We start from the raw sequence: 26772 nt of genomic DNA, 5'->3' as shown, positions 1-26772 counted from the left end.
CTTTGTGTAAATGTGTGGAAAATGCTGATATTTTGTTTCTATAAATACTTTGCCTCCTGCGTGCTGTATTTCATTTGTGCTGTTTCCTAGGAGTATTTGGCTTCTTATCACTTTTACGCAGGGTGCTGAATACAAATGAGCTACAGTTTACCCAGCAACCAAGCTGTGGAGCATTTGTGGCTGTTGTGCATTTCCTGAGCAAGGGTAACTACTGAATGAAGCAGATTACCCTGTAGCCTTGCAAAACACTGAGGATTATAAAACATGCATTTAGTGGATAAATACACAGAGGAAAATGCACAGACAATCTCTGTTTCTATATATATGGACATGTGTGTACATGGATATAATTGGGAGATGCAAAAAAAACCCTCTGAAGTAATCCGTCATTTTATTGACAATTTAAATACAGGAAAGGCAAACTCTCTCAAAGTTGCATTTCTTATTCTCAGTGATACCACCTACATCCAGGCTCCTTGTTTATGAAGTCCATAAACAAGGCTCCACTACCACAGACTCGTATGATCACAGGATGATTCACACTTGAAGGAATCTCAGAAGATGACTAGTTCTACTTTGAGCAGGGCCAGCTCTGAGGTCAGACCAGGTTTGCCAGGGCTTGATACCATTGTCCCTCGAAACCCTTGAGCATAGAGACTGCACAGCCTCTCAGAGCAGCTGTCCCACTGTCTGATCGTCTTCCTGGGGAAAATATTTTTCCACATATCCAATCTGAACCTCTCTTGTTTCATCATCTGTTGTCTCTCATTCTCCTACCATGCACCTCTGTGAGTTAAAACCCTAGCCCTGCCTCCCTGATGACTTCCCCATAGTTGCTGGAGGACTGCTGTTAGGTGCCTCCAAAGCCATCTCTTCTCCGGGCTGTATAAGCCCAGTTTCCTTAGCCTGTCCTCAGAGGGAAGTTCTCTAGGCCCCAGTCAGCCTGGAGGCCCTCACTGAACTCACTCCAGTTCATCATCCTCTTCCTTTTATTTGAAAGGGGCAAAACTGGGCACAGGACTGCAGACATGGTCTCACTACTGCCGAGTAAAGGGATTTAGTTACCCCCCTGACCTCCTGGCCACGCTCTCAGTAGTACAGCCATGGTTACCCCTGGCCACACTTGCTGCCAGGGCATACTGCCAGATCATGCCCACCTCGTACCCACCGACTTCCCCAGGTCCATCTTGGGAGAGCTGCTTCCCAACCAGGTGGGCACCAGTTGTGTTCTCACAGGGGATTCCTCTTTCCCAAGTGCAGGATGTGGCATTCATCTGTGTTGAATTTCAGGAGATTGCTGCTGGCCCATTCCTTCAGCATGTCCAGGTCCCTCTGGATAGCAGACTTGTCCTCCCGTTTACTGAACAGTCCCCTCGTTTGGTCTAAACTTGATGACAGTGCACTCGTGGTGTCATTGATGATGTTAAACTGGACAGGTCCCAGAACACATGCCTGCTGCGCTCCACCTGTTACTGGCCTCCAGGCATAGGATGGTCCATTTACTCCTACCCTTTGAGCCCAGCCAGCCAAGTGGTTTTACAGACCAGTTGCCCACCCATCCACACCATAATATCCTCACTTCAATGCAAGAATATCACAGGAGGTAGTGTCAAAAGCCTCACTAAAGTTCAGACAAATACCATCCATTAAAAACAGGTGTTCCTGGAAAACTCACTCCATGATTTTACCAGTAACCAAAGTTAGGCTAACTGGCTTGTGTTCCCCTGGTTATGCTTTTGGTCTTTTCTGAAGAGGTGCAAAATTTGACCTCCTCCAGTTCTTGGGGATCTCTCCTGCTCCCCAAGAACTTTCAAAGGTGACAGAGAGTGACCTTACAAGGGCAGCAGCCAGCACAGCGAGCAGCCTTGGACGCAGCCCATCAGGTCCCATGGACACCTATGGCCAAGTTCTCTTGAGATTCCTGACTCAGTCCTCATCCACTGCCAGTCTCCTCCTTCTCCTACCCTCTGCACTCCTGATGCATTTTGGCAGCGGGGTGAAACAAGACAGCAGGCCCTCTTTGCTGGGGATGGAACAGCCTAGTAGATCCAAGAAGAAAAATATAAATTTTGTCAAGAACATTTTAGGTGCAAAACAGTGAACAGCTTTTACAAGACTTCTTGAAAAATGTCAGGAGGCTTTCCCCAAACTGGGTAACTAGCCATGGGCAGAGGAGGAACGGAAAAGTGCACTCGGAGTTACACACTTAAAGTCATCATCCAAGTCAGTTTTAGCTTTTCCTCATGCAAAGCCTGAGCAAGGACGTTGTGTTGCTTTTGGAGGCAAATGGCAGTGGAAGTGCTAAGATTGCCTCAGCCCTTCCCATACGTGTGCCACTTCTTTGATTGCTAAAATGCACACATGTATATGCCTGATCTTATTACACTAGAGCATTTGTGGTGTCTCAAATCAATTTAAATGAGCCTTATTCAACTGGTTGGCAAATGTAATACAGATGCACTTGGCCATTTTTGCCTTTGCTTAAATTAAAATCTAGTCAGTGACATAGTTTGCCAAGTTAGGCACAATGATGTTATGATTACTGTAAGTTCATGGTCTCTGTATCATGACTTCCATCTACTTAATACCTGTGGTTTTAAACCTTTGCTACCATACATTGGGATAAGCTTTTCAGTGCACTGGATTAGGTTGTATGTTGTAGTAAAATAGAAATATATTTTATAAATAAAGAACATATTCTAGCATAATGTAACATTATTGAACACAGAATATACTTAGTGAATATGAATTAGTTAACTAGAACATAATTAGTGAAAATACTACTTGCCCTCTGTAAGTGGTTACCACACACAGTTTTCATGGGATGGGGGTAAGAGAAAGTGAAGGGAGGGACTCTCATGTGGAAATGAGTATAAACAGTAACAGAGGAGTCTGCTTCCATCCTGATGCTCTCCACGCCAACAAGACAAGTGGGAGAGCATCCAACAATGAGCAACCCACCTTCAGGCAGTTGCATTATGAAGAAAGAGCTGGCAAGAGAGCAGAAACTTCTACAAGTATTTCAGTATATAAACACTGTGGTGGAAACGGAGCAGGATGGGGGAGAAAGGAACAGGTAGAGTTTGACTAAGCTCTAAGAGCCCTTACTGTTTGGTCAGCACTGCCACTGCCCCTTCACACTTCCAGAAGCATTTAGCATGCCCAGGCTGCACAACACACTGAAACCACACAGAAATTAGGAGGAAGATGAGAAAAATCTAACAAAGATAGTACCAAATGCTATACTGACAACACCCAAGCTGCTCTGCACCTCTTTGGGTAATCTTAGATTGTTCTGTCTGTTGTCCTTTGCTGAGAAAATAGAGCTCGACCTTTCTGAAATTCAGAAAATATTGCAACACTTTTTAGCATCACTAAAGATGTGTCAGATTAACTCTGACTGATGTGTGCAACCTACAAGCTGAGCAATGTCTGCCCAGTGATGGACATTATCTTAAGCTTCATCTCAAATGTGCAGAAACCAATTTGGGGTCATTTTCAGGGAAATTTGGACTGCAGAGAACTGATGCTCTTCTAAAACGTAGTGATTGTCTATTCCATAAGGGTGTTGTACCCAGGAATCCTGGTTTGAATGGCAAGGTTGGAAGGAGCTCAGTGCACATGAAATCAACAAGCAGAATTGGGGTGAAATGGTCAAGGAACTGCAGTTGATCAAATGGCAGTTGATAAAATTTGTTATCTGATTGTATAATTTGTCTATAAACAAATATATACAAGGAAAAATCTAGCTTTCTATCTTAATAGTCCCCTGCCATGATTCCCACAAAACCTGCTTTCCTTCTCCTATGGCCTTCCTGTCTCTGTTTGTGGGTTATCTGAAATTATGGGGTATCTAAGTATTTATTTTCAAGTGCCTCTTGTTTTGAGGGGCTGCAGATTATCAAACTTTGTCCAAACATGGAAAAAATACACCCAGAGTACCACACTAGCTGGAGGTACTTCCAATTTCTTGCCCACCTGAAAAGCACAAAGATGGGGTACTGTTGGAAGGAGGGCAGCCATTGCCTGAGGTCACTGAAACTGGGGTAGTGAGGAAGCACAGATCCCAGGTGGGTGAGAATGCTGCAGAGAGGGAAGGTGCAGAGGGATGTGGATACACAGCCTTCAGTCAGATTCCGTTAATTTTGCTCTTCAAGGAACAACTTGCAGGTCCTTTGGTGTCTCAGGCATTCAGAAGTGAAGAAAGAGAAAGACATGTGGGTTGTTATGTTTATTGATTTTTTTATTCCTTACATGCTGCTAATATACTACAAATACCTCTTCTCAAGAAGCCTTATTGCAGGGTAGGACTATAGGTAAGGCTATATGTGAAAATCTCTGGAGCACCTCAACCTGTTCCACCTGTTGCTCTTTCTGCAGTGACTCCTCTCCAGATCTGGGGATTTGGAATCCCTGTTAAAGGGACCTTTGGAAAACATGAAAGCAAGGAGAGTACGTGTGAGCAAGTCCTCTTTTTCTGGTGTAATGTGAATAACCACCTTCACCACACATGGAATGCAGCACACCACTGGGGTAAGAGACCAGGGCTGGGGGGCATGGTGTCACTGCAGAGGACATGTTAGCTCCCACAAAGTAGGATTTGGCAAGCTGTATTTTTGTTTGATTTCTGAGAATATTTTTTTAAATAGTTTTCATGAAAGCCTATCTCGTAGTACTACATTTCAGCAAAAAAAATTCTTCTGCACTTCCTTAAGGGAAAACTGCAGTAACATACCAGGTGTGTGATCTGGACCAGAAATCTTCAGGAGTCAAAAGCAAAGGACACTTAATCCTGACCAAGCAGACTAAACATTTGGTAAAAAAGCTGGAGTACATTCAAGATAATAATAACGTGCTCTGCATGTTGCAGTACATCTCCTCTAGCAGTTGGAGTCCAAAAAGGTCACACCAACCATGAGTGAAGAAAGAAAAGGAAACACTCAGCAAGATGAATATTGCTCAGAGCATTAATTTTCCCACACCTTCTTCCCCAGCAGGGTCACAAGCAATTAAGAGTCCTCATAGTGGGAACACTTCCACTGACACACTTTCCTCTCACCCACAATTTTTTTCAAATCTCTTACTTTGGGCAGGTGGTGGGGCGTGATCCAACAAAACTCATTTTTATTTGCAAATTAAATGAGAAATTAAATTTTCTCAGACAGAAGGTTGAAATATTCTTCCCTTCCATACTTCTCACTTGGTATAGAGTGAGCTGATCAGCAGCTTTCTATCTACTACTGTCCATTTCTGTCAAGTTATAGGAAAAAAATATAGTCAAAACCTTTATATTAATATTTATTCAACAAAGCAGGGGTTTATGAAACAGGGATTGAGAATCAAAAATGAGAACATATGAGAAAGACCTTCCTGGTCTTGAAGAAACAGAGCAGACAAACTTTCCCATCAGGATATTTATTTTAATATTTATGTGCTCCTATACATTCATCTGATTCCATTTCTCTTTGCAATTCAAGATAAATATCCAAGATTTCAGAAAAGAGATAGAGTCGTTGTGTTAGCAGAAATGTCAGTGATAACATCATAGATCACAGGGGTGAGATGTCTCAGCTGTACTCACCTGGGAACCAGAATATTTTCCATTTAAGATCCACTTGGAAGATCATGTGCACCACTGCACCCATCTGCACTGGGGTACATGTTGTGTTCCCGGGGACACCCATGTTCCTCTGCATACTCAGTTATGGTGACTGTTGAAAGGCATGGCACAGTCTTGGCATCTCTCGTTTCTGTTCAGGTTTTTATATCATGTCCATTGACACACTGTCTAAGTGCTTCTTTGCTTGTGTTACCCATCTGAAATGCCATTTTATCTATGGGTATTGGATAGCACAATCCTTCATATGCTGCTGACTGCATTTATTTGTGGCATGACTTGAATGGATGCACCTGCAAGTCTACATAAAAAATCACCTGAACATATGAACTGGAATTTGAAGGAAAGCTACAAAATGCACATTTCAATGTTATTTCTCATTCTTTGATGCTCTATATCAACATCTTTTTTCTTCTCAATAAAGAGAGAGGATTTCATTTTTATTAAAGGCTACTGCATGGTACAATAGACATCACTTTTTCAAACAAGCAATTTTTTAATGTTCTTTTAAGAAAATTTACATGTGCTCATCTATACGCATATTTATATTTCTAACCCCCCAAACACCTGTTTTCTGTCATGTGAATTTTCCAAAACAATCACTCATTTTTAATATCAGCAAGACAGGACCGTCTGCTGCATCCTGCTGGCACTCCAGGCTCTCTCCTCAGCCTCTGATGAAGCCCTCACTCTTCGCACCTGCTCCTTCCTGCGCAGTACCCCAACCCTGCTGCATCTGCCTTTCATTCCTCCTCCGACTCATAAGGAAGGCTCCTTGACACTTTCAAGTCCTCTGGAGAGGGTGGTCCGTGCCTGGCAGCCCCTCACTGAGAGCAGCATGGATGCTGCAGACTAAGCTGCACAGAACACTCCAGGTGGGGAGAGCAGGAGAGAATCCTTCTTCCTCTTCCATGGGGAGGTGGAGGTGATCATCCAATAAATTGCATTTAAATCAGTTAAATCAGAAAACACCTTGTCTGCAAAACGAATTGTGGGCAGTGCTAGCAGGTAAATAGTTTTCCCTTTTGAAGCGCCCTGAGATTTTTGGATGCCTGCATGAAACACTTTAGCATGAGTGAAAACTGAAGAACCGAGTTGTGGACGCAGGGTCCTAAACTCTTTGAGGTGAAATAGCTGTGTATCTTTTAGAGAAGATGCCTTACCTGCCAAAGTGGCATTTGGAGACATTTAAAACCTTGTAACAATACTGAACCCTGGAACTGTGTTTCTGACAGCATGTTGAGAGTCACTTGCAAAGGGTGAATGCGTAAAAGGCTTCCCAAAGTGGCATCCCTGGATGGCCACAGCAGTCACGCTTCATGGAGAAATCTCTTGTTTGGTTCATGTGAATATCATGACTTCATTGAAGTTTTGGGAAATTATTGTTGGGTCTTTTCTATTTCATAGAATCATAGAATAACTCAAGTTGGAAGGAACCCATAGGGATCATCAAGTCTGACTCCCTGTTCCTCACAGGTCTACCTAACACAAAACCATATGACTAAGTCACATTCAGATGCTCCTTGAACTCTGTCAGGCTTGGAGCCATTACCACTTCCCTGGGGAGACTGTTTCAGTGACTGACCACCCTCTCAGTGAAGAACCTTTTCTTAATGGCCAGCCTGAACTTCCCTTGATGCAGCTTCTTTCCATTTTCTTGCGTCTTATCACTGGACACTAGAAAGAGAAGATTCAGCATCTGCCCCTTTGCTGACACCTTGAGGAAGTTGTAGATTGCAATGAGGTCACTCTTCAGCCTTCTCCGAGCTGAACAAACCCATGGACCGCAGCCATTCCTCATAAGTCTTGCCATCAAGATCTTTCACCATCTTGAGTGCCCTCCTCTGGACACAGTCTAATAGCTTTATATCCTTTGAGCCCAACCCGTCAGTCAGTTGTTTAGTCAGTGTATTATGTACTTGTCTAGCTGTGTGCTGGATATTTTGTCCAGAATCATACTGCGAGAGACAGTATAAAAACTTTTTGATTTCTAGTAGTGTTCTTGTGGTTGGTTTTTTTTCTGGCACTTACAGTGACTTCAGGATAAAGCAGCAGTGACCCAGATGGACAAGAATGACAGGAAAATCCAGCAGCGTTCACGGTTCACAACAATTTCTGTCTGCTTGCCAATGAAATAAACATACTTAGATTATTGTGGTTGTAGAATTAAGATGCAGACGTAGTGCATAATAGCTCCTGCAAAGAGGTGTATTACACAAATCATTAAAATCACTGGAAAGATAAAACAAGGCAAACAAAACTGGGACTAACAATTTCTCTCCTTTGTTTCTGCCTAATCAGGTGATAAATTAATTAACCCATTATCTCGGGTGTTGCTCATGCTTTCTGAATTTTTGCCTGCTGGAGGTATTGTGGAAGTGGAGATGAAAAGACCTGGATCTGCTCAGCATGAAGGAGTCCCTCTGATGTTTTCAGTCACCTAACGGGAGGCTTTGCTGGAGCTGTGTGGGCAATGGTGAGGGGCAGCAGGCACAAGCTGCAACCGTGAAAATTGTCACGAGATTCTTGCAACTGGGCTGTGCAAGGCAAGGAGAGAGACTTGGAGAATAAAGTTACTGGAGTTACAAAGAGTAATTCTTTGATGTTAAAACACAAGTAACTTGTACCACAAAGTTACAAGAGTAATTCTTTTACTGATGTGAATGATGTGTCCAGTTCAAATTAGGGCCCCCCAAATGTGGTTTTACACACAGTTCTGAAACCTTTCGAGCATTCAGATACAACAAGATTCAATTAATCAGTACTTAACACACACATATTACCACAAAGCAAATGTAATTGTGTGGTGCCATCATCCATCTGCATCTTTCATGACCTAGACATCCCTGGAGTTGATCTTAGAACCACAGAATCACTAAAGTTGGAAAAGACCTCTAAGAGCATGAAGTCATTAACCCAGCACTGCCAGTTCCACCACTAAATCATGTCCTTAAGCACCACACCAACACATTAGGCTGCACAGTGAAGTTATGGATGCCCCATCCCCAGAAGTGTTTAAGGCCAGGCTGGATGGAGCTCTGAGCCATCTGGTGTAGTGAAAGGTATCCCTGTCACTATCAGGGGATTTTGAACTAGATGATATTTAAGGTCGCTTCCAACCCAGGTCATTCCATGATTCTATGATTCCATGATTTTTTGAACACATACAGGGAGTCCACCACTTTCCTGGGCAACCTGTTCCAATGCCTGACCACCCTTTCAGTGAAGAAATTTTTCCTAATATCCACTCTTAACCTCCCCTGGTGCAACTTGAGGCCATTTCCTCTCGTCCTGTCACTTGGTAACTGCGAGAAGAGACTACACCCATCTCACTACAATCTCCTTTCAGGTAGTTGCAGAGAGAGATAAGTCCCTCCCGAGTCTCCTTTTCCCCAGGTTAAACAACCCCCCAGGTCCCTCAGCCGCTCCCCAGCAGGCTTGTGCTCAAAACCCTTCCCCAGCTTCGTTGCCCTCCTCTGGACACCCTCCAGCACCTCAGTGCTCTCCACCCCTACTTTTTGGGGTAGCATCTCTCGGGAGCCACCAGCGGGGGGCCACCCTCGCTTTGCCGGGAGGCGGAGGGCGAAGGTGTCCCCGGCCGCGCCTCGCCCCGCCCGCCGGGACCCCCCCTCCGCGTCCCGGCGCCGCAGCGGGGGCGGCGCCGCGCTGATGTCAGGGGCGGGCGGCGGGCGGGCAGCGGCCGTGCGGGATGGCGGGGCCGCTGCGGTTGCTGTCCGCGCTCTGCACCGCCGCGCTCGTCCTGCCGCCGCCCGCCGCCCCGCGCAGGGCCCCGCGCTGCGGGCCGCCCTGCAGCTGCTGGCGGGAGTCCGCGCTGTGCGTGGGGGCCGCGGGGGCGCCGCGCAGCCTGCCCGCCGGCCTGGGCTCCCTGTGAGTGCGGGATACGCGGGGCGCGGGAGGAGGAGGAGGAGGAGGAGAGATGATGGAGGGGAGCGGGGCAGTCCCGCCTGATGGGTAGCATCTCTTTTTCCAGGAGCCTGGTCAACGGGACCTTCTCCGAAGTCAAGGACAGGATGTTTTCCCACCTGCCCTCCCTGCAGCTGCTGTAAGTATGGCACTGGAAAGGAGCACGGCCAAGTAGCACTTCGCCCGTTTCTCCTAGAGTCCCTTTAAGCATAGAGCCCCCCCGTTTCTCCTAAATAGAGTCCTTTTCCCTTGTGAAAAAGGAGATAACAGCTAAATCCCCAGCTTGCACAGCCTCCCGATGTAGCCGCCGTTTCATAACAGGGATGCATTTTCCGCTCATAAACTACTTTGTAAAATGTGTATTTAGCTACTGAAGTAGGGCAGAATGTTTTCTGATGCCCTAAGTTTCTCTTTTTTTAACTTCAGCTTTAATTAGTTTAGGGCTGAGTTTTCCTCTCTGGAGTCATGTGGTGGCTCTAACTCCTGTTCACTTTATGCCAGGGAGTCTGACAGTGGCTTTGGGATGTTGCAAGCAGGATGGGGCAAGCAGAGGCTGCCGGGACACACTTCAGAGGGAAGCCTTTGTGTGTGAAGTGCTCGTGTTGTCTGCAGCATGACTCTGCTTCAGTATCCAATTTGGAGGGTGGCCCCTCGGATGCCTTCTGACCCAGTGGTCCACTGTCCCAGGAGACAGTGGTCCTGCTCCCAGCACTCTGCAGCCTTCCCTCCTTCATGTCCTCGGGCAAGTCACTTTGCAGTGCTCAGGTTGTAGTTAGGTGCATGCCTGAAGCTCGAGGAGCTTACCCAAGCTTGCTTAATTTAGCTGTCCTGGGAGGCAGTAGCAGGGAAGGTACAGACACAGACTGCGGTACAACCCCCCTGGGGAGCCTGGGTACTCGTTTCTCTGGTAGTCTGCGGCGAAGCCGAGCTGCAGCCTGTGCCCTGCCTAGCCCAGTGTAGGCTGCCAGGAACGCCTGGATACCAAGCAGACTCTCTATGCCTCCCCCTCCACCCCATAAAGACTGGCTTACCCCCCAGGCAAAGACACGCTGTGAGGAAAAATTCAGCAAAAAGATCTGAAGCCTGCCAGAAACCTAGGCTGAGTGCTTTCCACAGAGTTAGATGTTAAAACTGGTCTTAGCAAGAGGTGCCTAAAGGCATCTGGTAGCATGATGGCCAACCTCCTCTCCTCAGGCACCCCAACTTGTTTGACTCAAAGGCCTATCTCACTACTAGGGGCAGCAGCATCCCTTGCAAAATGCTGGGGAGAAGTGGGCAAAGCAAGGGGTGGAAACTGTCATCTCCTTTATTGTGACATCAGTCCCAAACCCAAGTTTTTGTGAGATTTGGGGATCAGTACAGAGCCCTGAGCAGAGGGCAGGAGGACTTTGCCCATGGGTGAATGGGGGCAAACAAACAGCTGTGCCAGCTGGGAAAGAAAGGGAGGAATCCTAGGGTGAGTTAAGAGAAACTGTGGGTGAAAAATTAGAGATGGGGGAAATCTGGCTTTTTTTGGATGGTGGTATTAGGAAGAAGCAGGAAGAGCAGAAGAAAGTTGTCCCTTTTCCTTAGCTGTAGTAGATTTCCAGGAGAAGATGTTGGGGTGAGGGGAATGGTGGACAGAGGTCAGTTGTTGAGGAAGTCAGAAGTCATGTCACTTTATGCGGTAAGTCAGATGTGGCAGTGAGAGGGTTTTGTCACCGTTGTGACTGCCTTGGGCCCTGACAAATTCTGTCAGTTAGTGTAATTTGTGACTATTCCCTTAAACATGAGAAAAAATAATGATTAAATGGCAAAAGAGCTGCATGCATAATTGAGCACTTGGGCACCTCAGGACAATGTCTTCTGTGGCAGCAGTCATGGTAAAATAGTAACGCAAGGATTTATTTTTGATGGCAGTCTGCATCTTTGTCAGATTTCTTTGGGATAATTTAAGGAGCATTTGTCTAGCATTAGCATACTATCCAAGAACCACAGGGAAAGTTTGCATTTCATGTTCATTAGTCTTCTAAATTAATTTTAGTGAAATGCCTAAAACCATACAGAAAGAGGATTAATAAGTTGCTCTAATAAAGCGATTAGTGCAGACATGTTCATTCATAGCAAAAAATTCTTAGATTTTCCAAAAATTATTTCTTTTGAGTAGTGTTCATTTTTTATACCAAATAAGAAGTTTTGCTGTTTTCTTGAAAGGAAATCACTTTCTGTGCCTTTGAACACCAACACTGGAAATAGTCCACTGTTGTACTTTGATACAGCAAGGAAGGAACTTTGCTGACAAAGCCCCTGTAGCATCCTTCTCCCCGATTGCCTTGTCCTGGCTCAGGTGACAGCCACTCTGGTGCAGTTCTAATATGTTTTGCCCCTGAAGTTCACACAGGAGGAGGGCAAGGCAGTGCCTGGAGGAGGCAGCACCACTGCTCCTCCACACCACCTGCAAACACAGGGCTTTGCTTTATCAGGATAGCAGGACTCTCCATCTCTGGTGGTTTGGGTATGTCTCTGTTTCCAGCTGACAAACTGGGTGCTGTCCTCCCACACCGTGGGCTGTACCCCATCTGCAGGTCAGGCTTGGAGCATCTCCCTGGGAGCACAGAATAAGTGAGCACTGACCCACTGCGACTGCTTAGATGAGAGCTGGTGCTTCTTAGCTTATGATTGGTGCTGAGATGATCTTAAAAGTTGTCGTTGGGGCAGGAGGGGTGATAAACAACTGGCGTCCACACTCAGCAGACCTACCATCCCATAATGGCTTGTCCTGCTCAGGGGACAGAATTGAGGACCAGGTTGCATTTAGCCAAGGTCAGTGGCACAACAAGCATTTTCCTGGGGAGTAGCGGACATTAACTGCCATCACATAATGCCTTTGGGTTTTTTTTTTTTAATAGACCATTCCACAATATTTTATGTGTGCTGCATTGGTGGGGCAATATGGGCTCAAGTCAGTAAGATTAGTTTGGTCATGGGCAATAAACACAATAGGCATAATCCAGTGTGTCAGGTTTTAATGTGCTTTCCTAATGCCTGCTCTCCATTTTCAGCTTGCTGAACTCCAACTCCTTCACTATTATACGAGATGATGCCTTTGCTGGTCTCTTCCATCTAGAATACCTGTAAGTTTGGTACTTTATGTCCCCTATAAATAAAGATATTTTGATAAGTTGCCAAGGCTCCTGCTGTGGAGTCTTGGTCTTTACGGTGATTCCCAAGAGCAGGGGAGATGAAGGATTTATGTTTCGCTCCTGTGCGAATGTTCTTTACGGTGGCTCACAATCTTTCAAAGGTTACAGTGCATTGTTAAAAGATGCCATGAATGCAAGGTGTCTCTGTGCAATTACAGCACATCAAAAAGGCATTGTTAGCAAGAGCTTGTCTTGGCTTTCCAGAACAGTGTCATCACTGCCAAGGGGATTTGAACCTCAGACAAGAGGTGGGAAAGCCTGTCCTGACCTGCAGGCAGCCTGAAGAGGAATTGCAGAGTATCTGTGTACTGCCCAGAGCAACCTTGATTACCATCCTCTTTCTCTTCCCCCAGCTTTCTTCTCCAACTTCTCCTTTTTTCTGATATCCCATTTAATGCCCATGTCATTTATGTTTGTATATTAATTATAAATACATAAATTATTGTAATTGTTTATATTATTATTTAAATTTGGTTTACATAGTTCACTTACATTTTTTACATTGCTTTCATTTCCTACATTACTTTCATTTCCTGATCCTTATTTTTTGTTTATTTTTAGTTCTTTTAAATACTTTCTTTTAAAAAAAAGTATTAGCCCTGCTACGAGGTTGTCTTCCCTTTGTACTCCAAAGGACTGGCATTTCTCTGTGTTACTGGATATGAGCTGGTGTGTTTGAAACTATGAATACAACCTCAAAAAAATTCCTCTTTCCACCCACCTTTCCATTCTGAAAGGTAGCTGTGGAAAGCATTTGTCCTTTTCTAAAGACAGACCAATGCTGATAAAGCTGACTCTTGCTAAAGTCTTGCAGACAAATAGGTATTAAAGTTAGAAATATTCAGGGTTAATAGTCTGATACCTGCGGAGCAGCCACCAATGGAATTTGCAGACCAAGAAACAGAGGATAATGGCAAATGGTGTATGCTAAAATCCATGATTCAGCTACATCTGGATTTTTCAGATAGGAAGTTATCTAAGTATTCTCTTTTACTTGTGTCTATAGGAAAAAGAATTATTTACTGTATGTTTGTGAAAAGGAAGAATAACATTTTTATGTTGTATCATTAAGTACTTATTTTCAAGTGCTGATGAGCTTATCCCTGCAGTCGTGGCCATTGCACTGGTGACTGCAGCCAGATCCCTGTCCAAAAGAAACATCCTACTCTCCTGAGCTGTCCCCAGCCACCAGCTGCAAGCCAGGGAGCAGGATGAAGATTGGTAAAGCCTTACAGTTTCAAATTACTTTAGCAGCTGAACGAGTGGTCTTGGGTACTGGTTGTGGTTGCCCTTCCAGCCAAGTCCATAGAGCTCTTCCTCTTCCTAGCAAATCTACCCTACACATTTTGGGAGCTGGCTGTGAGTAGCCTTTCTCTGTGGTTCGTTTTTTTGGCCGTGCAGCCAGGAAGACTATGACAGCTTCCATAACTCATGTGTCTTAGTTACCAGGGATCAGACTTTATGGAGAACGAGGAAACCTCACTGACAAACAAGAATGACAAGTGTCTTTGTGTACAAAGCAAAGTCTCTGGATGAAGAGCATCTGGGGAGCACCAGCTGTGTCCTGTTGCACTTGCGGCACTGATAATGACATTCAGTGCACTCTTAAACTAATTGACTCTGTGTACAGAGTCTGGGTAAAACAGGTCTGATAAAGACGGGAGCTTTGCTGGTGAACAGAGTGGTGTTCCCAGGGTAGCACCTCTTGGAGACCAACTTTGGTGACTCATGAATCTGGCAAATTACTGAGCCCAAATTTGCATCATCTTGCTGTGCTGTTTGCAGTGAAGCCTTATGTATTTGCATGGACCGGTGAGCTGGCGCTGTGCAGGGATGCCAGGTGCCAGTGAGGGTGTCAGGAAGCAGTGTGGTTCTCTGCTCTGCAGATTGAATTCATGCCCCCAGACAGCCTTGTAATGGCTGACCCTCTTCTGACACTTTCTACCTAGACACAGCACCTTCTCATCCAGTCAGGGTCCCAGTCACTTTGTGAAGGATCTTGGCTACTTCTAAACTCCAGAGCCAAGAGCACTTGCCATCTTCTGCATTCCCATCTTGACTCTTGAGAGAGGAGACCTTGTCTCACAGCATTTTTCTTGTAACTTCTCTGGAAGGCAAACCAGGGTGCATAGGAGGAAGGGAGGCATTTTTATCTCATCAAACCTTTTATAAAGTCAGCATGCAGTTGTCTTCATCCAGGTACAGCTGTACCAAGCAATATCTTGATGGCCACCTGGCTGCAATCGCTTTGCTGGGCTGATGGTGTATTTAGGGATGCGTCCTTAAGTGCTTAGGGGTCAAGATGCTCAAATATCAGCTCTTTCTTTAAATGCTGACAGGCAGTCAGGAGGAGCAGTGTGCTCCTGGAATCGATATGTGCCTGTCATTATTCCCCCAGCCCACAGGGCCATGACTGGTGTGCAGCTGGGCACCCTGCAGAGGTGATGTCCCAGCTGGAGAGAGCTGAACTGCGGCAGCCGGAACAAAACCAAGGCAATGGTCGTGCCGTTTATGCAGACACTGAATGTCTGCAGCTCCAGTCACAGCTGTGTGGGTGTGGAGGTGGCACTGTGCATGCAGCCATGGGAGCTCCCCATCAGTGTTGGTCTGCAGCCTGAGCAGCCCTAGCACCTCTGTGCTGCCCCATGGTTTTAAAAGGCAGGTGATTTGTGAGGGGAAGGTAGGACTTCAGCTTCTAAAGCCCATCTCAGGAGCCCCTTCTGTGCAGGTCTCTTGCCTCACACAACACGTCCCAAGAGGATTAACCAGGAGGAATAATTTTTTTTGCCTTGTTCACTTTGTTCCTTTTTTGTTGGATGTTTTTTGTTATGTGTTGTCCCTTGTGCTGCCTGCTACTTACATCGTTCCTTGCAGTCTGCCCAAGGAAAGAGGATAAGGGAAAGTGAGCAGCTCCACTGAGACTTCCTACCTTTCAGTCTGAAGGAGCTGCCCAGGAACCTGCTGAGTTTGGCAACCATAGCTTAAAGCACTAGTGATGCTAATAATAATGTTAATTAAAGTATTTTAAAATACTTTTTTCCCCCCTAGATTCATTGAAGGAAACAAAATTGAAACCATTTCAAGAAATGCATTTCGTGGCCTTCGAGACCTGACTCACCTGTAAGTTGTTTTAAGACTTGATAGAGTAATTCCTACTTGAAGGAAACTCCTCTGGGGGACCACTACACTGAAACCTTCTCTTCCCCCTGTGTGTTGGCTTCCTCCTTCTGTCAACAATGTGCCTTTTGTAAATTAAGAACTGGCCTTAAAGCAGTTCCTGCTCAGGCAGCACTGCAGCACGTTGGGGTGGGGTGCAGCTGGTACCCCCAGTGCTGCAGCAGTACAGCCACCACACCGTGACTAACATTGCTGCTTCTTTTCAGCATCTCACTGATTGCTCTGTGTGCTACATTTGCATTGCGGCAATAAAAAAGCTTTAAATATTTTACTTTTATGTGATCTTCGAGCAATCCCTATTCTTGAATGGGAATAACTAACACCTGTTCCTGGTAACTACTAACAATGCCAGTGGCAGGACAGTATCAGATAATTAACAACCTGTAAGTGAGCTCAGACTTGGTAAGAGCCACCAGAAAAGAGTTAGCAATGATACTAAGCTCTAACTTTCTTTTCCAGTTCTTTGGCCAATAACCACCTCAAAGCCCTGCCAAAGGATGTCTTCAGTTATTTAGATTCTTTAATTGAACTGTAAGTAATGACAATCTTTCTATTGAATGCCTGCTTTTGTCACTCTCCTGTTCTCTGTTCTAGGTTTCTGGGGGTGTGGTGCTGTATCTGGTAACTACACAGAAGAATAGAAAGTGTATTTTTTTGTTCTACCTTTTTTCATTTCATAATTATTTACTTGATAGACTCCTCTAAAGTAACTCCTTTTTCTTATATCACTCTTGCTCCTCACGATACCGTATACAGCTTGTGTCATTGTACTTCCTTCTGCTATTTCATGTAAATTGTTTTTTAGGGAAAGGGAGACAATGAATTTTAAAACTACAGTTTCCCTGAACAGTTTTCCCTGTTAATATTGCATGCATTCCCTGAGATTATTTTAGTTAAAAGCATTAATTAAAAAAAAGCTGTTTTTCCTTGGTTTTGTGCAGTTGTAGCACATTGCTAATATACTGTCAGCGTTTCCTTGTATAACTGAGCTGCTAGTCGGCTTCCCCTGTTTTTGGCCTGGCTTTCCTAAACAGCAAAGTATAATTGTAAGCCACGAAATTTGCCAAGGGATCAAAGAACAAGTACAATGTTGAAATTGCAAATACGTTAGTAGAGGGAGGTTAAATTGACTCTACATCAGTAGCAACTTAAACAATACAAGCCTTACATCTGCATTTTAATGTAACTCAGAAATGGTGCCAGCACGGCCACTCGGTCAACCAGCAGTACTGGAACAGCTTAGTGAAGGAATGGGATTTATCCATGTCAGTGGTAGGTGGTGTGAAGGAGGCTTGCAACAGATAGCCTGACTGTCAGGATTTATTTACATTACAGTCCTAATCCTATAGAAATTTACCAAAAATTAACTTTACACATGAATCACAGTGTTCTATTACTATGATTATAAGTGAGAGTAGACTGTAGCAATTTTTCAAAAAAACTCAGTGAAGAAGAGCCCATATTAAGAGTCCAAATAAAACTTAAGAGACTTCCCTGATCTCAGTTCAGAACAATTCAAGGATACTCAGATATTTTGAAATTCAGCATGTCAAGGTGATAACAGTTCTGTAGTACTCATATTGCTATCAACCTTTTCAAATATGTTTATTTCTGTGTGTTTTTTAGAGATTTAAGGGGAAATAAATTTGAGTGTGACTGCAAAGCCAAGTGGTTGTTTTTGTGGTTAAAGATGACAAATTCCACTGTTTCTGATGTCCTGTGTATTGGTCCAGCAGAATATCAGGATAAGAAGTTAAATGATGTGACAAGTTTTGATTATGAATGCATCACTACAGGTATTCAGAATGTATATTTCTAAGCACACTACAAATGGTTAAATATCAGACATTTAGACTATACCCTTTCGTTCTGTGAGCATGACCTGGGGGGAGGAAAGGGTTACGTACAAAGTACATCCAAGTACTAGAACAAGTATAAAATGGGAAAATTACATTTCAAAGCAGAAGTAAGTACTGAGTTTTTATTTGGATTAAGTGATACTGGGAAAAGAGCTCTGACAATTTGTATTCCAAAAGACTTGATTATGACTCACTTTGTGGCTTAATTTTCATCACAGAATGCTTTCTATTATCTGGAATGAAGCCATATAGTTATGGCAGATGAGCTTCACAAAATCTCAGTATTTCACAGAAAGCAATAAAAATAAGTTCAAAAATGTGGCTGTATGTGTTATATTTATTTAATAAGCCACGACTTATTAGCATCAAATGGGGTGGCAATAGTGGCAGCAGTTCTTCATGGAACTCCATTAAGTTGGAGAGAAATGTCCAATAATACTCTGACTACTGTCTGTTTAGGATCTTCATTTTTTTTGGTAATGTAAAGCATGCTGAAGGAAGTGAAGAGAAAGTTGCATGTGATTATGCTTATATTTTATGACCAAATAGCTACAGTTACCTATCTTTAAATGTAGTCACATCATATAACTGAAAATATCAGCTGCGAGTATTGTTTTTCACCTTTTATGTATAAAATGTCAGCACTCTGCCTTTTTTCTACACAGTAATATCAGAGATGTTCGAGTTCTCATCTGTCATTGAGTCAGTCATCATTATTAAAAGATAACAGAAAAGTTGATTACTAGTAATGTGAAACAAAGTTTCAGGAAAAGGTATGAAAGGTAATTCCGTGGCAATATGTGAAGGAAAAGAGAATGAACTCAGAATTCAAAATTATGACAGAAGAGCAGCAGAGGTAAAGTGCAATAATCTGCTGCATATAAGGATGTCAAGCACAGGAGAGCAATGAAGCTTAGAATGGTACCACAGTTACATTCCCATGTCTGCCAAATCACTGAGAGGCAACAGTACAAAGTAAAAGCAGGCTTTATTTCGTTGCAGTCTGGTTTAAAAGCACTAACAATGTGCAAGAACAAGCCATACTGATCCTCAGACCTATACTGACCTACCTGCCCTCTTTCACCTTTTCATACCTAGAAACTATGAAGTTGTTACAGGCAAAATTCACCCTTAACATTTGTCCCTTCGTGTGCTCCAAGGGCAATTACACCAAGCACAAATCTAATTTCATGTGCTATAGAGTTTTTGGGGACTGAAAATGTTCTATGGGGCTAGAATTGCCCAGCTGAATATTTGTTCAAATGCCATTGGAGAAGTGCTTCCACAGCACAGCACAGAGCTGTCACACACTGTTGTGTATGACCCTCATGGTCTGCAATATCAAGCCACTGCTGCTTTTTCCTTCTCTGCCATTGCCTCCCCCAGCTCCAAAGGGAGCCCATATTCAGTGCTTGAGGATTGATTAGTCAGAGGCTCAGGCTTATACCATATTCTGAAGTAAAGCAACATATGCTGTAGGTGTATTTTCCTTTCCCAGTCAGTGACAGGAAGGGCTCTACAAACGTCTTTCATTCGTGCTAGATTTTAGTATAGTGTTTCCCTCCCTTGCCAGGCAGGATCAGACTTTCCATCATTTCTGGTCTCCAGTACTCTGTGTCAAGTAAGACTGGATGTAGGATGTGGTAACAAAGCAGTTTGCTTGATAAATTGTGCATCTTGTCGGCTCAGTCAGTTCATTGCATCAGCTGAACTGCTACAATGGTAACAGGAGGAGAGATGAAAAGAGGTGCTGCCAAATTTAAACAGAAAGAAAGACAAAGAACAAAATGGTCCTGTTGCTTCTTCACAGAGAAAGTGATTCAGTGTTGGTGATCTGCACTTTTAACTCTTTTTGTGATAACATCTATCTTTTCCATTTCTCAGTGCTTGCATCATGGAAGCAGGTTAAGCCATTTCACTTGGTTTCTTGTCTTTCTCCCACAACAGTGTGTTAGGGGGTGTGCTGTGGCTGTAAGCACCACTTTGCCCAGACCTGCAGGCAGGGATCATTTCACTGAGCTTTGAAAGCTTGTTTTCTCCTTTCTTTAACTAGCTGGGACTGCCTTCTGGAGGTGGTCCTGTCTTTCCCCACTGGCTAGAAGGGAGGTAGGTTGCAAATTAATAGGTACCTGCTCCATAAGTGCTCCTGTGCTGGAAATCTCCTGTGATGGGAGAATGGGAGGGATAGTTAATGCTCCCTGGTGCACACCCAGGTCGTGGGTAGCCTCACCTGGAGTAGAAGTTTCCACTGCAGGGAAGAAGGGATGTGAGGAGACTGTGACCAATTCACAGGATGCAGTTTAGAAGCTGCTGCCCAAACATATCATCACTGCCACTTTTCCTTAGTGTCCTCCAGCATCCTACCTGCATTCTCTCCTCTGCCAGCATCCATGCTCCTGTGTGCTGGGATCAGCCAGAGCAGGGTCTGCCGGAAGAGAAATCAGCCCAATAAAAGTATTGGGTCCCTCATCCATGAACTCCTCATGCCAGTTCAACCACAGAGGGAGCAGAGGCAGAGTGGGTGACTGCAGGACAAGGGGACTACCCCAGCCTCAGCCAGCAAAAACCAGCATGAAAACCACGTCTTGAGACAGGGAGAGCAAAACTATGTATGGAGTGGGAGAGAGGGACTGCAGCAATGGGGAAAGTGGGGGCTTCATCCTCTTCCCTCTCCCATGCAGGGGATCCAGCTTAAAAGAGAAAAAGTTGGAAAAGAGCCCCCTCGATCTTGTATTTACTGTACTAGCTCTGTCAAGCATTAAAGCAAGGCATGTAGAACTAAAGCAAGCCCCCAAAGCCTAAATTTTTGGCAAGACTGATGCGGCAGCATCTTTTTACTGTGTAACCCTGTTCTACATTAGAGTCTGGTATTTCCAGAAGGTGCTAAAAATAGTGGGTTTTACTGATTATAACAGATTTTGCTAGCTATTTTTACATACAGATTGGCTTGTTTCAATTCACAGAGTTCTCCAAAGTGTTTCACAACTGTTCGGACTTCAAGACATGTCTTTTTCAGGATTAGTTTTTTATTGTTTTTTTTCTCAAGATTTAAAGATTTTTTTTATTTTCTGTGACTATCTGCTGTTGTTCCATCCTTTATCTATCTTTCATGATTGGTCAGTTAATTTTACTTTCTACATACTTTGGTGTCAGTTTTCTCCAGTCCTTTTAGTTTCTCAGTGGGAATGAAGATAACTTTCCTGTTTGCCTAACAGCATTTATGAACCAAGCCCAAGCTCTATTTATAACAGTCTCTCGAAGAATGAGGACTGTCATTTCTTTCGCAGCTGTAGAATCTGCTCTGTTTGTTTAATGGTAGTCATCTATCTTTATTCTCCAGAAGTGTAACTCCTCAAGGGCAAGGCTTTCAAGCATGCAGAAACAGAGGGTTCTTCATTCAGAACCAATTATTTCATAATGCACCAAAATAAGGGACTCGAGTGAGGACTTAATTACCATTTCACCAAAATCCCTGGATGCTCAGGCCCTTCCAGCATAGGAGTGTGTGATGAAGGCATGTAGCAAATAGAGCTTAAAACAGAGTAGTGTGTGGTTCTGCAGAGAAATGCCATCATAGCAGAAGATACCTTTCTTTTTCTATGTATCTCTTTGCATACATTACTTCAACACAGGCATCCCACCCCATTCTAGTCCCAAGTGCTGGCTTTTCTTTGCCAGGTCTGCTATACCGTGGGTTTTTTCCTAATGACAATGACATTGCCCAGCTGTCAGGTTAAAGATCAAATTCAGACCCAAGTCTCCTTGCTTTGACCCAGATTGGCTCTGTGCTGACTGCTGACTTACACCAGGGTGACTTTTATAATTAAATCTACAAAGGTACTTAGGTTTTGAGAAAAAAAACCCTTCAGTTTTGGAGTTACACTCCTAATTTTTACAAGTTGCTCCAATTCCTCATTCTAGGATAAGTTTTCCACTGGATAGTAATTCTCAGGTTGGTTGTATTTTATGCCTAAACTACATTAGAATGCCCCATAAAACTTTGTGTTAACTGAGTTTTTGATTACACCACTTTGTCTATGGTCTAGATGAAATGGGGTTATCCCTAGACAAACTGATATCATTTCACTTTCTGTCTGGTTTAGCATATCACAAATTGCTAGTGATTAAATTTGCACGACTTAAGAAGTTATTGGACTTCAGCTGGTAGTTTTCATCTCTCAGCATCAAAGTGATTCTGGCAAGGCCATTTCGCTTGGCGAGAAAGCCACTTCCAGCTGCAGGAAAAGAGACTTTTCTCTCGATATTCTGATTGCTTTGATAGTAGCCAACCTAGCGGGAAAATCTGATTTCTTTCACTATTTACCTATTTGATCTCTTTGGCAACTATATTTTCCTAGGACAGTTTATGATAACTAAAGCAGGAGACACTTTCCCCTGTTGCTGCATGCCTAACATAAGCATTGACACTTCCATTCTAGTGTTATACAAAATCCAGAGTATTTCACTCATTTTTCAGTGTAAATCATTATAATCAGCTATCACTTACTCCGTGTCTCCAGCAAGGATGTAACCTAACTGTTGTAAATGTGTATTTCTAGATTTTGTTGTTCATCAGATTTTGCCCTACCAGTCCGTTTCAGTGGATACGTTCAACTCAAAGAATGATGTGTTCGTAGCCATTGCACAGCCCAGCATGGAGAACTGCATGGTGCTGGAGTGGGATCACATTGAAATGAATTTCAGGAGTTACGACAATATCACAGGTATATGAACACTGGAATTCCAGTCATTGATGAACTGTTGGCATTTCACAAGGATGAGATTCATACATGGGACCGGTTTATTAGGTTTTGTCCTGAATCCTTGTTGAATTTGGCCAATCAAAGTGTGTGATGTCTGGACATGAGTGAGTCCACAGAGTAGTGCATCTTGTTAATACATGCACATTTAACTTCACTGTAGCACACAAACTGGGCTTTTTTTGTCTGATCTTGTAAATTGTTCTGAAGGCACAAACACTTGCTGTGAATGTCACAGCATGGCCCAGCTTAGCACTCACTGCCTCAATCACACAGCAAGTCAAAATAGAAGTTGAAGAAGCACTCACTCTTGCCAAAGTGCCTGTAAAACAGAATATAAAAATGCTCTATTGCATGTAGAAGAAAATAGGTCTGAAGGATGCTTTTAGGGTGAGTTGGCCAGGAACCCAGCTGAAGAGGGCATAGAAATATTTCAACCATGGTTGTTACCCAAAGAGATGTGCTATAAAGCTTCCATGTTTACTTTCAATTTACAAACATGCTCAATTAGCATCCTGGACATACTACTGATCAAACAAAAAGCTCATGTGAGTGCCATGTGATGTTCTAAAGCTGATTTTCTAACAACTGTTCTGTCCCTAACCAACACTCATTGTGCTCAGTCACACCATGACAGCAGGGACAGAGTTTTTAGAGCTGTTATCCACTGCCTGATTTCCCAGCTGCTTCAAGCTAGTGGTTCTGAAGACTTGGGAGTTAAATTTATCATGGAGCATCCTTTCCTCCTGTTCCCTTGTTATGTGTGATAGATTATTTTTTACCTTACATTTTGGGAAACAAGGAGCACGCTGTGTCCTTATCTGGTGTTGAATTCTACAAAGGCAACAAGCACTTACCTCCTCAGATCAGCTGTGAGCGTCGCTAACAAAAGTTTTCGAGATGCTACCCCCCTGCCAGCTAATGTTGGAAATGAAAAATGTTGCACTTTTGGGTTTCGTTGTGTTTTGGTAGATTAGGGTGAAATATGTACCAGTGGATGTAAATTGAGAAGTCAACAGCCCAGAGAGAGCTAGCTGAGCCTAGAAAAACTCTGGAATTGAGCTTGAGAGTTTGAGTCATTTGCAATGACAGCTGCCATCCAGGCATATTTCACCTTCCTGTGAATTACTTGATCAACAGACATTTCTGCCAGGGACTCGAGTCCTAACTCCACACCCAGAGTGTGTGCCCAGGCTTGTTTTTCAAACAACCATCCCGTGTTCCTGGAAGGCCTGAGCTCTGAAATGTACATGAGCAAGAGATTTTTGCCAGGGGACACAGACCCATGAGGAGCCTCTTGCAGAGCCTGAAGAATGTTTGTAGAGCTCTGGAGCCAGCTATGTGCTCCACAGGGAATTCCATTACTATCTGTATGCTTGGCATTCAGATATCTAAATTTAGCCATTTACAACATGGGCTTATGGAGCTGAGCTAGTTGTCAAGGTTGCCTTTATAGCGAACATGCAGAGAAAGACGTTGCTGTCCTCTGCAAGAGGAGACAGGAGACAGCTGAAAGCTCTTCTAGAATTAATTTTGACTAAGGTAGACCAGAAGGAGCCTGGATGATCAGCTCAAGCATTCACGCCTGCACCACAGATACCTTGTGGTATTTGAGATGAAGGGACTCACAGCGCTCCCACAGTGAGTGGGTGGCTGGTCATTCCAGACCAGCTGTGAAAGCCATAGGTAGAGGCACAGCAGAGGAATCAGGACAAGTCTCCTGTTGTGACTGACCAGGCAAACATCAGGAACTCGTGCAGCCACAGTTCTACTTAAACTGTGTGCTTCAGAGAGGAATTCCTCTCTTCCTCCAACAAAATCTGTCATAATAGTCTGGTGGTTACTTTTTTTGATGTGATTCCTCTATAGTATAACTTGACGTTCTCAAAACAGACCATAACCTGATCTGATCTAATCTGGCAACTGCAATATTCCTAAATATTTCTAGTTTAACATAATCTCAGGAATACCTAACAGAAACAACAGAGTTAGATTTATCTTTTTCATCCTGCTGTCAGATGATATACCCACAAGATGCATCAATATTTCTATTTACAGTAGGAAAAAAGCTGACTCCAACTCTTCTGGAGCAAGAAAAATATGCGATATTTCATTCTTCTAGTTAAGCTGGAAAGACAGACTTTCCAAGAATAAGAGAATTTTGGATTTCTGATCGGCAGCAAGACAATAACTCTTTGTTATTTTGAAATAATAAAATTTATCTTTAATAGTTATTTTGGATATTAGGGGCTGTATGTTTGAACAAACAGAGAAGTAAAAAGTATTGTGGATAAAAAGGAATTAGCATTTTATGATATATAATACTTGCATACCTTGCAGGGTGTGACATTTGAAGTCATCTCTCCAGTTATTGGGAAGAAAAATGCACGAAAAGAAACTGTGATGGCATGTAACAGAAGACCAAATTATGAGATGGTGAAAGTTTAAAAAAGGGGAGGGGTGACTTGATAATCTCTCTGGGGCTTAAAGGGTGCTTTGTACTGTGATAATATACATGCCTTTTTTTTTTCCTTTGGTCAATAGGTCAGTCTATAGTGGGATGTAAAGCCATTCTTGTTGGCGACCAAGTCTTTGTGGTGGTGGCACAGCTCTTTGGTGGCTCACACATTTACAAGTATGATGAAAGCTGGACAAAGTTTGTCAAATTCCAGGATATTGAAGTATCTCGAATTTCCAAGCCAAATGATATAGAGCTTTTTGAGATAGACAGTGAAATGTTTTTTGTCATAGCAGATAGCTCTAAAGCAGGTTTGTCAACAGTGTACAAGTGGAATAACAAAGGATTTTATTCGTATCAGTCCCTTCATGAGTGGTTCAGGGACACTGATGCTGAGTTTCTCGATATAGATGGGAAATCACATTTAATTCTCTCAAGCCGTGCCCAGGTTCCCATTATACTCCAGTGGAACAAAATCTCCAAAAAGTTTGTCCCACACAGTGAAATCCCCAACATGGAAGATGTCCTGGCTGTGAAGAGTTTCAGGATGCAAGATAACCTGTACATCACACTCACGAGATTCATTGGTGACTCCAGAGTTATGAAATGGAATAGCAAACAGTTTGTGGAGATACAGGCTCTTCCATCCCGAGGAGCCATGACACTGCAGCCTTTCTCCTTCAAGAACAATTACTACCTAGCCTTGGGAAGTGACTATACCTTCTCCCAGATTTACCAGTGGGATGGTGAAAAGAAGATATTCAGATTATTTAAAGAAATCTATGTGCAAGCACCACGATCTTTCACAGCTGTGTCAACAGATCGAAGAGATTTTTTCTTTGCCTCTAGTTTTAAAGGAAACACTCAAATATTTGAGCATATCACCATTGACTTGAGTTCATGAAAAGCTGCTGGAGTGAAATTTATGTAGAATGACATTTATGCACAAAATAAACAAAAAGAGACCTTTCCAAAATCAGGGTGCACCTGTGGACTACGATGACATTTTCTGAACTTTTCAAACTTGCATATTAATCAGGGACTGCCTTTACTTGGTTACTGCATGACATGTCCATTTTATCCTTTTTCCAAGACATTTTGCAATCTGCACTCATTCAAAGAGCAGTGCAGTGCATTAGGATTAATATTGACATCTAAGAGAATGATCTAAATTTTGTTCAGAAAACTACTTTGAATTGAACATCTCCTAAAAGAAAGTGAAGAGTAAGCCATACAAAGCATAGAAATTATCTTGACTCCTAAACTAACATGTTAGTAATGATTTTAATACTAGAGCCAGTTCTTCATGGTTATTGATGAATTGTAAAAACAAACAGGAACATTCCAGAATACATTTTATTTTGGTTTCTTGAGGTCTGCCTTTGTGGTTTGTAGTAAATCTGAGGCATTGTTTTAATTCATTGTAGACTAGAGAGTAAGTCAAAATCAATTGCCATTTTTCTTCCATTCACTTTTTCAGCATTAAAATGTGCATAACAGGTAGCCCAGCCCACAGTAGCTGGGTAGCCAGGAAGAGTGTGTCACTTTCAGACTACAAGGTCTTAACCAGTTAATACAGACAGAAAATACCAGAGGTCTGCATGATGCCATGAACGAATCCACTCTCTGTTTTAATAGGTATTCCAGAAATCCATCCTAATTCATTCTGTCCTAATTTATACTTTTCCCGATGATCCCAATAGATTCTGGGTGTTTTAACATGTTATTCTGTTGTGACCTCTCACTCCAGAAGGCAAACCTTAAGCTTAGCCTGAAACACATATCTACATTTATG

General features: G+C 43.3%; 1 protein-coding gene across 1 annotated transcript; it reads left to right on the top strand.

The window, feature by feature from the left end:
* Positions 1 to 9326: 9326 nt before the first annotated feature.
* On the top strand, positions 9327 to 26505 carry LGI2 (leucine rich repeat LGI family member 2). Its single transcript, XM_051789853.1, has 8 exons — positions 9327 to 9505; positions 9609 to 9680; positions 12583 to 12654; positions 15772 to 15843; positions 16360 to 16431; positions 17527 to 17696; positions 22319 to 22483; positions 25064 to 26505. Exons 1-8 carry the CDS (start codon positions 9327 to 9329, stop codon positions 25879 to 25881), a joined length of 1620 nt encoding a protein of 539 aa, XP_051645813.1. The 3' UTR covers positions 25882 to 26505.
* Positions 26506 to 26772: the final 267 nt, after the last annotated feature.

Source organism: Manacus candei, unplaced genomic scaffold (genome assembly GCF_025592945.1).
Source record: "Manacus candei isolate 608988 ecotype Guabito, Panama unplaced genomic scaffold, ASM2559294v1 h1tg000028l, whole genome shotgun sequence".
NCBI lineage: Eukaryota > Metazoa > Chordata > Aves > Passeriformes > Pipridae > Manacus > Manacus candei.
This window is presented reverse-complemented; position numbering and strand designations above follow the sequence as displayed.

Bases quoted from the DNA above. Each gene is read 5' to 3' on its own strand.
- LGI2 (XM_051789853.1), top strand. From the start codon at position 9,327: ATGGCGGGGCCGCTGCGGTTGCTGTCCGCGCTCTGCACCGCCGCGCTC. The intron at 9,681-12,582 runs GTAAGTATGGCA...CTCCATTTTCAG, and splicing joins CTGCCCTCCCTGCAGCTGCT to CTTGCTGAACTCCAACTCCT. The intron at 22,484-25,063 runs GTATATGAACAC...TTTGGTCAATAG, and splicing joins GAGTTACGACAATATCACAG to GTCAGTCTATAGTGGGATGT.